Source organism: Onychomys torridus, chromosome 16 (genome assembly GCF_903995425.1).
Source record: "Onychomys torridus chromosome 16, mOncTor1.1, whole genome shotgun sequence".
Classification (NCBI taxonomy): domain Eukaryota; kingdom Metazoa; phylum Chordata; class Mammalia; order Rodentia; family Cricetidae; genus Onychomys; species Onychomys torridus.
The window spans coordinates 29,968,079-29,980,532 of NC_050458.1; the positions used below are offsets into that span (position 1 = coordinate 29,968,079).

General features: G+C 45.0%; 1 protein-coding gene across 10 annotated transcripts in view; it reads right to left on the minus strand.

Annotated features, from left to right (window-relative positions):
* The window catches only part of Asap1 (ArfGAP with SH3 domain, ankyrin repeat and PH domain 1), a 309,763-nt gene that overhangs the window by 36,240 nt on the left and 261,069 nt on the right, over positions 1 to 12,454 (minus strand). For all 10 annotated transcript variants that reach the window (XM_036207548.1, XM_036207547.1, XM_036207546.1 and 7 more), the window contains 8 exons: positions 11,828 to 11,991; positions 10,710 to 10,843; positions 8,964 to 9,055; positions 5,639 to 5,825; positions 5,181 to 5,266; positions 2,322 to 2,437; positions 2,155 to 2,222; positions 247 to 354 (listed from right to left, as the gene is read on the minus strand). In XM_036207548.1, coding sequence (XP_036063441.1) covers positions 247 to 354; positions 2,155 to 2,222; positions 2,322 to 2,437; positions 5,181 to 5,266; positions 5,639 to 5,825; positions 8,964 to 9,055; positions 10,710 to 10,843; positions 11,828 to 11,991 — 955 coding nt within the window. The remainder of the gene's footprint in view (positions 1 to 246; positions 355 to 2,154; positions 2,223 to 2,321; positions 2,438 to 5,180; positions 5,267 to 5,638; positions 5,826 to 8,963; positions 9,056 to 10,709; positions 10,844 to 11,827; positions 11,992 to 12,454) is intronic.

Genomic DNA, 12,454 nt, shown 5'->3' on the forward strand with positions numbered 1-12,454 from the left:
CTGCTGGCTGGCCGGCCCCCCAATTGCATGAGTCACTTCCGTCAATGACTCAAGTCTCTTTCTCGATCTTTCCATGGGTTCTAGGGTCCAGCTGTGAAGTGGCACCCAACAGGGACTAAATTGCTTCATGGGGTCCTAAGACCCACATCAGTGCATTTCCTGGCCAGTGGCTCAGAATTGTGGGAGGGCGCAGTGCAGCTGGAGGGAGGGCGCAGCACTCCCCGGGGACACACCCTCTGTACTCACTCTGTCATCCAGGTCATCATCGCTCTCATCCATCTCGTCCTGCCGAAGGTTCCATTCATACTCTACATGGACATGTGGGTTGAACTTGCCGGATTTAGCCTGGGAAAGCTGGAAGGAACAGCAAGTGCACACCACTTCATGGAAATGCTCAAATAATACCCCAACAGACAAGCAACCCCTTACTCACTCCCAGAGGATCATGACGCGGCCCAGTGGGCACAGCTCGAAGCAGACAAGCTGGGTGGCTGTATGACTGGCCAGGGATTGTGAAGACCTACACACACACAGGTGGAACCTTTCTGAGTCTGACTGCATGATTTTCTCCAAAAGCCAAAGTTTCCTTACTGTGAAGATCCTCAGGACTTCAGATTATGGGTTGGGAAATTAAATCAAGAGGCATCAGGTTGAAGAGGAAGAGCTTGGAGGTTTGAGCCCATCTGTGGTTCTCCTTTTGTTCACGAAGTGTGGGTACAGAAAATGGTCTCAGAGGACTCCAAGAACACAAACTACAGGTGCCGGAGAAATGGCTCTTGCTGTGCTCAGGCGACCTAGGTTCGGTTCTCGGCACCCACATGGTGGCTCACGACCACCTGTAACCCCAGTTTTAGGTTGATCCAACACCCTCTTCCGGTCTCTACAGGCACCAGGCACACAAGTGGTACTTAGACATACATGTAAATACTCATCTACATACGCTAACAATAAATAAACCTTAAGGGATACTAAGAATACAAATACAGCCAGTGATTGTGGAGCACGTCCTGGCGCTGGGGAGACTGAGGTGAGAAAATGAAGAGTTTGAGGCTATCCTCATCACGTTCAGTTTTTCTTTCTCCTTCCCGCTGCAATCCCCCAGAATGACTCCACAAAACAAAACAAGAAAGAAACAACTAAAAAAATATCAAAACAACAAAAACTCCAGCTGCCAGGCCTGGAATGGGACACTCGGAAGAAACTGAAACCCAGCAGAATGTAAGTTCTTCTCCCCCTCTCTTTGCCATGTGCTAGGGCTGTGGTCTCTGAAACGCAGTTATTTTTCTTACTGCACTGCCTCGCTATATAGCTCAGGTTTGCCTTACACTTGTCACCTTCCTGCCTAAATCTCCTAAGTGCTTGGATCACCGGCGTGTACCACTATCCCCAGTCCACTCCGTTAAAACGTAGTTCTCATCTAGGGTCTTGAGAGGGAAACTTAGGTATGGTACTAAGAGGTAGGGGTGTGGGAGGTGATGGGGTTTAGAAAAGGTTATTAGGAAGGAGCCACAATGGCCGACTCTTGGTGACTTTGGAAGAGGGAAAAACGATCAGGCAACACAGGCACTCCCATGTCTCTCACATGGGATTAACTGTGACAGGAAAAAGGCCACCACAGACACAGCCCTCTACTCTAAACCCAGAGTCAAAATAAACCTGTTTTCTTTACATCTGGCCTGGTCTGTGCTATTACGCTGCCAACAACAGACAGCGACCATTATACACTACGCTCATGTGAAGGTCCAGAATACTAGGCAAGAATGAATGGCGTGAAAAAGGTGAGTGTGTACAGAAGGCTGGGAAGCAGGAGGGAGGATGGGCTTAACATGCAGAAAACTGTTACACTCCAAGGCCTACTTGTCCAGCTTTTGGAAGTGACTTCCTGAACAGTTCTTTACCATTAGCTGCCAAGCAGCCTGATGTCCTGGCAAACACAAAGCATGGTCCTAATCCTCGGCCCTCCAAAGGCCTTGCATCTCCAGTGTGACAACTTCACCACCCTTTCAAATGTACCTCAGTACTTATCTATATTTCTTTAGATAATGTTCAGAAACACAATGAAATCTGCTTCATCTTTCCCCAATTTCAGCCCCTCAGAATAACATTTTAAAGGCTACTGATGTCGAACAAAGCTCCCATCTTAGTTTTGCTTACCAGATCTTCACACTGGGTAGCTTTGAGTCTCTTTGCTATATCCAAGGCAGTTTCTCCATTTTGGTTAACTGAAACAGTGGAAGAACACAGTTGGATAATTATCTAGGAGACATGTGATGTATATGCAGTCTCAGTCCTGTGGAATGCCTGAGAACGGCCACACTCACCAATGTCCACAGTAGGCTTGCTCCTAAGCAGCAGCTTCAGACACTCCGGCTTGCCATACATGCTGCAATAGTGCAGAACTGTATTCCCCAGAGATGTTTGCTTATCCAGGTTCCCACTGAAAGAGGGCAGTATGATTAGAAAATGAGCTACTCCCCAACTGAAGACCGTGACCTCTCTCACCTGTGAGGTACATGTATGCTTAAAAGCACAAACAGTCCTGAGCTCTGTGTGTCCTATGCTTTTCCCTACACCTCGCAGATCATACATATACATACACCATAAAGCGGGCCTCCTAAAAGATAAACAACAATAATAAAATGGAGTAATAAACTACTACAGTGAAAGCCATTTAAGATGCATGAATTGTTTACTTCTGGGATTTTCTATTTAGTTCTATACACCACGTGTGATTATGAGTAATAGAAACCTCAGAAAGGGAAACTGCAAATAAACACAGGTATACTGTAACACCTTTCTCTTGTTTTCTTCGAGGCAGGGTGTCACTAAGCCTAGCCTAGCCCTCAACTCCTATGTGGCTCAGGGCAGTCTTAAACTTCTGATGACCCTGCCGTACCTCTGAGTGTTGAGATGGTAAGTGTGCACTGCCATACTTGGCTTCACACTCCTCCCCTTCTACCCCCCTGCACCCAGGGCCTTGTACATACCAGGTAAGCACTGCCAACTGAGCCATATCCTCAGCTACACAAGCACTTAGATATTTTTATTATATTTTTATTTACTGATTTTATGTTAATGTGTGTATGAAGGTCAGAAGACAACTGTGGGAATTAGTTCTCTCCTTCTACCATATAAATCCTTCTATCATATAGGTCCTGGGGGAGTGTCTATGGGACAGTTTTTTTTTTTTTTTTTTTGACAGTTTCTTGATTAATGATTGGTGTGGGAAGGCCGAGACCACTTTGGGCAATGTCACCCCTGGGCAGGTGTCCTGACTTTCATAAGAAGGCAAGCTGAGCGAGACATGAAAAGCCAGTAAACAGCATTTCTCTGTGGTTCCTGCCTCTGCTCCTGCTTGAGTTCCTGCCCTGACCTCCCTAGTGATGAGCTCTGATCAGGAAGTATAAGCTAAATGAATAGGTTCCTCTTCAGATGTTTTTAGTGACAGTGCTTACCACAGCCCCAGGGAGCAAACTAGGACATGTGGAGTGGTTTTAAGAGTTGAATGAATATTTTTTTTTTTTTTTTTTTGGTTTTTGTTATTTTGTTTTGTTTTCCAGACAGGGTCCCTGGCTGTCTTGGAACTAGCTCTGTAGACCAGGCTGACGTCAAACTCAGAGATCACCTATTTCTGCTTACTGAGTGCTGTGATCAAAGGTGTGCACCACCACCACCTGGCTAAACGAATACACTTATGTAAAACTCATTGCTGGCACAGGACACCACACACTCGATAACATGATGATATCCTTACTCCGAAGGTCTGCATCTGCCTTGGTGTGTGAAGTTAACAGGACCTTGTCAGACATCCTTGACTCAGCCATTCCCTGCCCACTCTGTGGATATAATGAAGTGAATATTCTTGAAAAGATTCTCATGTCATCAGGATTGACGGCATGTGTGTTTAGCTGTTATGTTGTCTTCTTTCCAGCTCTAACCAATTACATCTTTTTTTTTTTTCCTTTTCAAGTCAGGGTCAAATCTGGCCCTATGCACTCTGGGCTGGCCTTGAACTTGTGGTTCTCTTAAGTCTCCCAAGTAGCTGGGACTACAGGCATGTGCCACTGAGCGTAACCTTATAACCATGTATTTTTGTGTGCTAATACTAGACTGAAAGACCACACAAACAGGGAAACTATGGTGTTTCCAACATTACACCTAATCTATAAGCTCCACAAGGACAGTAACAGCACTGACTGTCTACTGTGGCACAGACACTGTGGACTGCTGCTTGGCTCTCAGCCACCATCCTGTGTTAGCTCTCAGAAGGAAGGCTAGACCTTTTCCTCGTTTGGTGTGTCTGTGCACCATTCTTCCTACATGAGCTCAACCTTCCTATCTGATTGCCATTCTCTGGATAAGCTCTGCTGCTTACAGAAGAGCCCAGTAAGGGTCGGGCCGGGACAAAACCTCCAGTGTTCGGCACTACACTCCCGTCAGTGTGTCCTTCACTTGCACTGGCCATGGCTGCTTTACATCAAACCAAAGACAATGAAAACCCCTAAGTATGATTGACCTGAGTTGCTAAGTATTTTGTACTGGTTAAGGCCACAGGTTGGCCAACTTTAGCTAGGATGCCGTCTGTGGCTTCTATCCTGTTCATATAAATATTTACTAGTACACAACTTCACTAACTCATTTGCAGACTGTGGTCTATGGTTGCTCTGACCACAATGGCAGAGTTTTATAAAGAGCTGCAATTGAGCTTTCGTGACCTGGAAAAGGTCTTTTAAACTGGCTAGCCACAGAGAACTCCTGTGAGTTCTGGTATAGGTCCCACATTGTGGGGGAGATCTGAGCTTGCTTTACCCAGCAGGGCTGCATAAGGGGATGGCTTGACCACATGAGTGGTCACCAGGTTGTTTGGAAGGGTCTGCACTTGGGCTGTGTGGTATGCTTTGATCTAACAAGGGGGAGGTTTTTTACCCTGCCCCTTGCACTTTTACAAAGTCCTTTGGAAGAGACAGAAGGGGTCAGTAGATACTGATCCAGGTCTTCCCAAAGCTATCCTGTGTTTCTGTCTGTCTCATCTCCGCCATCTCTCTATCTACAAGTTTCTTACCCCTCTCTCCTCAAGAGTACCCTGGGTCGAAGTGGGAGCTGGCCTCCCACACCACACAGTATGGTTTGTACTACTCAATCATACTCAGTTCATTCAGATGAGAAAACAAAAGCCATACCAGTTTTGTACAAGGAAATCAACCAGATGCAGAGACGTCTGGTCTGCGGTCCTGACGGCAAGGTGCAGGGCTGTCTCCCCGAGCTCCTGCAAGAGAAGGATGGATAGGAACGCAGCGGTCATGCCTCTAGTAGCTTCTCTGCCAAGGAGCCCCGAGCAATTATCGAGCGCACTTCCACTCTCCAGTTCTCTTACACACGTTCAGCTAATATACACGTATCTCATTAAATGGTGTCCAAAAGCATGCTCCCTCATTTAACTCATTCCCACCCCCTTTTTTCCTTTTTGCTGTTTTGAGAAAGGATCTCAGCTGTGCAGCCCAGGGTGGGCCTCAGACTTGTCTCTATCCCTCTGCCACTTCATTCCAAGTGCCGAGATGATAGACGTATGTCACCACAACACACTCATTTTTTTTTTTTTTTTCTACTTTTTAATCCTTTGGCGTCTCTGAGGCCTTACCTGCCCAGGCTCCAGCAATGGCTCCATTAGCTCCACCCCCTCTGCATAGACTTGGATTAGTGCAAGTAAGTCCCTGGACTTGATGGCCTCCAGCAATTCGTTCAGCTTGGCTGAGGAAGAGGCACAGGTCTTCCTGGAGAACCGGTGGTCGACATACTTTGCAGTGATATACTCTTTTCGTACAGTCCTGGAAAAACAAACAAACAAACAAACAGTCAGAGCATTTCCACTTTCCGGGAGCTGAAGGCGTTTCTCCTCTCCTGCCCTTAATTAGACATGCTTCTTTTCAAACAACAAACCAGGCTGTAGACCAAGTCCAGCAGAGACAGAAGAAGGAAACAGGCATCTGCCGTTATGCGTAGGTAATATATGAAATAACAAAATGAATGGGCACCAAGATCATGGCTGACTTCTTTTCTACACAGAGAAACATGCTATGAATACTTCAAATTAACAACCTATGGGAAAAGATTTTTTTAAGAGTTGAGACAAAAGTTCACAGAGCCTCGTGAAGAAGATTTTATTTTTCTGCTCTAACCTCTATCTCATAGGTAAGAAAACTGAAGTGCAGAAAGGTTGCCATCAGAGATTCCCTTTAGGAGCAGGAGCTGGGACACCAGGCCTGAAGTCTGAGTGGCCCTGTGGTATCTGTCCTTTGTGTGTCTAGTCACCGTCACCATGGAGACTTAAGCAAGCCTGGGAGACTGGGCCTACATCCCAGCCCTAAGGTCAAAAACAGAGCCTCAATGGCCCAGTGGTCCCTCTGTCACCTACAAAGGAAGACTGAAATGGAAATCAGCTCAGGGGAAAACAGATGAGAGCCAGGGAGAAAGAACTAGGGTCAAGTGACATCACCTGAAACCACAGAAGCCTTCTGTCAATTCCTTGAGTTTCCCACTTATACAAGATAATTAATAAAAAAGAGAAATGGAGTTTGGGTTCAAATGCTACCTTCTACAGAGTACCAGTTTGTGACATTGGGTAAAGTATTTAAACTGTATGAGCTTCAGGGTTTTTTTGTTTGTTTGTTTGTTTGTTTTGTTTTTTGTTTTTTCGAGACAGGGTTTCTCTGTAGCTTTGGAACCTGTCCTGGACTAGCTCTGTAGACCAGTCTGGTCTCGAACTCACAGAGAACCACCTGCCTCTGCCTCCCGAGTGCTGGGATTACAGACGTGCACCACCACTGCCCAGCGAGCTTCAGGTTTTTAATCATTTTAAAATGGAGACATCTACTCACTGGCACACTCAAGATTTATCTACTGATTTTGAATTTACATGTCTGTCTGTCTGAGTTTATATGCATCATGTGCTTGCTTGCAGGTTCCTGAGAAGGACAGAAGAGGGTACTGATTTCCTGGAGATGGAGTTACAGGCAGATCCGAGCTGCCTGGTGTGGGTGCTCAGAACTGAACACCTGTGCCATCCTTCACACAACTGTGATTCTGTAACCACTGTTTGACTTCTTGGGCAGTGTCTGCCTTCTGGCTAGACTTGAGGCATTGAGGGTGAGGTTAATATGCAGTTTGCTTTGCTGTTTCCTCAGCATAGACTGAGCACACAGTAAGCATGTGCAGAATTCAACAAAAGGCCTTCTGGGAGATTAACTTCATGATTTCAGACTGAACGTGCCCTGTAAAAATTTTAATACTTGTGTGAATTTGGTATCCATGGAAGCCTTGGCCAAATATTTAGACTGGTGTCCTTTCTTCCTTCATAGTGCCTCCCCAACCAGTGAGTAAGATGACTCTTTCTTTCTATCTATCCACAGTACTTAGGTGCTGAGGTACAGTCCTCAGCATGTACAAGGTTCTGGATTCAATCTTGGGAACTCTCCCTCTAGTTTATTTTCAAGTACTAGGGGTGGGCTCTGGTGCCTTCTAGGCAAGTGCTTTCCCACTAAGCTTGGAGTTCCTAGTTCTTCACTACCTATTAAACTATGAGTTCAGTTTTTTAAATAAATTGATTTATGTAGCTCAAAAGGAAAACAAAAATGCTATCAGAAAGTGTTTATCAAGACGTCTCATGCCTGCTCCTATGCCAGACTACATACACACTTCGGTCAGTTGCCCAGTTACTTTATAGTTACTTATGCAAACATCAACTCCAATGCCTACGTTGGTATGGTTTGGGTCTGAAAATATCCCCCTCAGGCTCATGTCTTGAAAGCTTGGGCTCTGGTCAGTGACAGTAACATGCTACTGACCAGGCCATGAGGGCACTGAACCCACTGATGGGTTCATGGTGGGATGAACTATTAGAAGGGGCTGGCTGGAGGTAGTGGGTGGCTGGCTGCAGTGTGTCATCTGTGAAGCGGATAGCAGCTTCTCCTTGGTCACTTCCTGATTGCTCTGCTTTCTGGCTGCTCTGAGGTTAGCAGTTCCCTCCACCACCTCCTGCTGCTGCCGAGCTTCTGCCTTACCTAACCCTGGGCCCAGCAATGGTACCAGCTGACTATGGACAGAGTTACCTGCCACCGTTCCCCCACAGAAGTCCTTCTAACGTACAACCATCACACAGAACTTCACATGCAAATGTGTTTGGCTTCTGAGTAGATAGCGGGGTGGTGAGAGGGATTTAATCATCAAATTTAGCCACAAATTGCTTTCTGAGTTTGATAGTAGGTATAGGTCCAGAGGGCATGTGTTTTTCTCCTCATTTCCCATACCCTCCTTTCCCAAAAGATAGCCTGCTTTGGACTGTGCTTTGCTTTTCAAAGTTTACCAACAATCTTGGCAATCACTTAAAGCAGAACACAGGACTTAGTTTCTTCACATTTGCATAGCGCTTCATCGTCTGGTAGAGTCATAGACTCCCTTTCTCCCAGCATTTTTTCTATTACACAATTGACATTAGTTTCCGAAGTGGAAGAGCTGAGTCCAAGGTACATAGATTTATAATCCTGGTACGGAATGCCGATTTGTTTTCTTGTACTCTGCCATTTTGTACTCCCACTGAAACACATTAGATGGAACGTCTGCCCTCCCAGACTTGCAGAGTGGGTTGTTCAGCATCTACATCTTGGACAATCTGACAGAACTCTCCTGCCACTGCCTTGACGTGTCTATTACCACAGCACAGCATGACTAGATATGACTGTCCCGGAGGATCTGCTCCACAGAGCTGGCACTGAGCAGCAGCTCCCAGGCAGGGTACTGCTGAGAAGAAACTCGCCTATTCCAGAGACATGCTTCAAAGTACCTTTCTAGCCTTTTCTTGATAATGGGGAAAATATTGTAACCATAGCTAGTTTTATATATATATATATTTTGGTGTGGGAGGGGAGGATGATAGAATGGTAAAGAATTCATATATGCAAAATACTTACATATCACTTGAAGGGGTAGGCTTTGGTGAAGGGCTGGGTAAATTTGCTTCCATGATATCATTAAAACTATTGTTTCCTACATTCTTGGCCAGCTATAATATAAACAAACAGAACATAATAAACTCTCTACCACTGGTTAATAGACTCCTATTATTTGCTTCCAAGATTTTTGTATATGTGTTTTCCTTCATCTGACTCTGAGTATACAAACTATCCCTTTTTTCTGGTTAGCAGAAATTTCCCAAGCACCTGTCACATGCCAGGCACTGATTCTCAGAGATGTTCAGCATCTAGTGGAGTCAACTTATGTCAAGATAATCAATGTCTACAGATATGCTGTGATGAATGCCTGAAAGGAACAAGACTTGATCCCCCCACATAAAGTTCTGAGATCAGACAGATCTTCGCATGGGAGCCTAAACTCATTAACAATAGCTTTTCACATGCACTAGTACACATCCTTGTTACACAGAACCAAGTTACTTCAGGTGCGCAGAAAAGAAAGGATTCCCTTCCTGGGTACAGATAAGGGTGCTGTGGGTACAGCAGAGAAGCATCCATAAAGCATTTGCTTCTGGACTTAGGATTGTTCCAAGAAAATCTCTGTGTCCTTTAGACGGGCCTTTTGTCACACACTGAATTCTGAGATTCATGCAAACAAGTCTTTGGGCAGAAAAGTCTTGGGTTTATTGTACAATAAGCATCTAATACTTGGACTTTCTAATTTCTGGCATCAAGACTGGATTTCATGTTTATAAGTAACGGGCCTGCCATGACATCATTTCTATATTGAAGGGGAATGTGTTCCAGGGCTCACTATGTCGGAGCCTTTTCTCTGCAATCCAGGGCAAACAGAAAGGACAATCTCCTAGTTCCTAAATGAATAGGTTCAAACAACACAAGAAAGCTTGTCATCCAGTGGCTGCTCAGATGGCAGAGGCTGCAGCTGAGTGACGACCGGCCGTGCCTTTCTGAGGCTCCTGTGCAGACAAGGCTAGTGATGAGCTGGGTCTACTGTCCTCCTGAGCTCCAGTTCATCCACATCCTTGAGAGAGACCCTTTTATCTGAGTGCAGTTTCACTTCAACAAATTTCATCCTTAGTGCCAAGTCTTTCCTACTAGAGTTAAAGTATTCAAGGCAAGGACCCTGGCCATCAGCATTAATGGGGGATGCCAACTGGGCCTTTTATTACTGTTTTCAGTGTATCACAAGGACCAGAGGAACTATACAAAGATTTCAAATGTGATGGGAAAGCAAAGGGAAAAACACACTGAAGTATTCTTATCCTTCATATTTTTCAAATTATAAAGCAACTTATTCCCTTAGCAACTATGTATGTAAGGCTAAGGAGTAAACTAGCTTTGTGACATTATGTAACAGGTCATATATACTTTACAAATATGCAGTAGCAAAGATTAAACTGTTTTAATAATTTAAGCCACTTAGTATTCTGCAGACATGCTTTAATTGCCATTGTAGTGAACTGTATAAAAACTAATTCCTAATGGAAAAAATCAGCTTGGGAGAAGCCCTTCCCTAAGAGATGAGCCAGTTCCAGTATGGACTACTTTTCACTTAAAAATGAAACAGAAATAAGCAGTAAACATTACCTATCCCAAAAGTTAAATTCTAAGTGTTCAGGAAATTTGATAATTATTTGTAACTGTTAGAAACAAACCCCTTAAGAGTATGTTAATATATTTAAGACAATAAATTTTTCTTCTAAAGTATAGGGTAGGACTTACCAAGAGTTCGGAAGTTCCTAATTTGTCTAGTTCCAAAGACTGAATGCGAGAGATATGAACCCCCATTTCCCTGTGGATTCCGGAACATTCTATACAGGTCAAAATACCCAAGTTGGTTGAAAGCCATGTGGGTTCTGTGGAAAAGATTTGATGAAACAGACATGTCATTCTGCGTGCTGGCTATGGAGGAGACTCAGAGCATCAGCCTTGGTAAGAATTAGCACCAGGGAAAGGTTAGATGTAGGAATCGGGAGCTCGTGTTTTAGTCCAAGGGCTCTCCGTATCCCATCCCTCCAATGCGTCATTAAAAGTCAAAATGGAGTCATTTATCACTGTGAAACCTGGCTTCAATCCTCTCCCTAGAGAGCCTACAGAACATTCCCAGGCCTTGTGCCAGAGGTCCCTTCTTGCCTCGGTCACTTATCCCAGGTGATGGAGTTGAAGGTCTGTTAAGCACTGGAGGCTACAGCCACAGTCTGACCCATCCATCATTCCAGGTCAATCCTCAGAAGCACCAGGTTTGCATTCTGACCTTAAGCAAATCACTCTCATCCCACATGGAGTCTCATCTATAAGAGGAAGACACTAGTACCTTACTGACACACTCTGTGAGGAGAGCATGCTAGGAAAACATAACCCCTAGCAAATCCTTATATACTAAGCCCCTTGCCAACATCCTGGTTTCTGAGAACAGGAGCCCAAGGAGTGGAACAGAGATCAGGAAAGGCTGCACCGGGGATGGGGAAGTCTGTATCACATGTCAGGCGACTGCACACACACAGGTTTATCAAGTGCATATAGTGGGAGGGCTTTCCTGATCCTAGCCTGTAGATAAGATCCAGGACGACCCTGCATTAACACTGCTCTGGCTGGAGTGGCAGACTTGGGACTTACAACGAGAACACCACGTTCTGTCTTCATTCCTTCAGCGATCATGATGCACATGCAGGGAGAGGAACACTGTGGCAGTGACCATCTTGGGGAACAGGTTGGGAATTCTCCCTGTAGGGAACCTGTGCTCTGTGTGTGGTTAAGTAAGGAAGTCGAGCAACCGCCCCACGGAAGACTACATAAGAGAGAGGATGCAGAACCAGCTAGTCTGTGCACAGGACACACACCTGATGAGCCACAGTCACAGCAGATGTCATTCCCGGGGAGCCGCTGTACATCCTCGATGATGGCTTTGGTCAGATCCTCCAGACTGTTCTCCCCTGTGCTCTGCTCACCACGGAAGGCCATGGTTAGGGCCTCTTCTTTGCTATTCGTCAGTACTGATATCCACCTGTGGTCAAGACACCAGAGAAAGGTAGCCTTCATAAGGGCATGGCCACTACTGTCTTCCTCCACCGGAAACCTACCTTCAATGTGCACTTTCAACCCACCCCCACTTCCCCCCAAAAAAGACAGCAGTAAAGTGAAGAGAACTGGAAAACTAAATTGGAAGAAAAGAGATGACTGGGATTGAGTACATGTGAGGTCCTGGATTCAATCACAAAACCACAAAATTCAAACCACAAAAAAAAAAAAAAAAAAAAAAAATTACACACAAAGGGCTGGAGAGATGGCTCAGAGGATGGCTCCAAAGGTCCTGAGTTCAATTCCCAGCAACCACATGGTGGCTCACAACCATCTGTAAGATCTGATGCCCTCTTCTGGTGTGCAGGCATGCTTGCATACAGAACATTGTATACATAATAAAAAATAATTAAATCTAAAAAAAAAAATTAAACACATAAATTACAGAA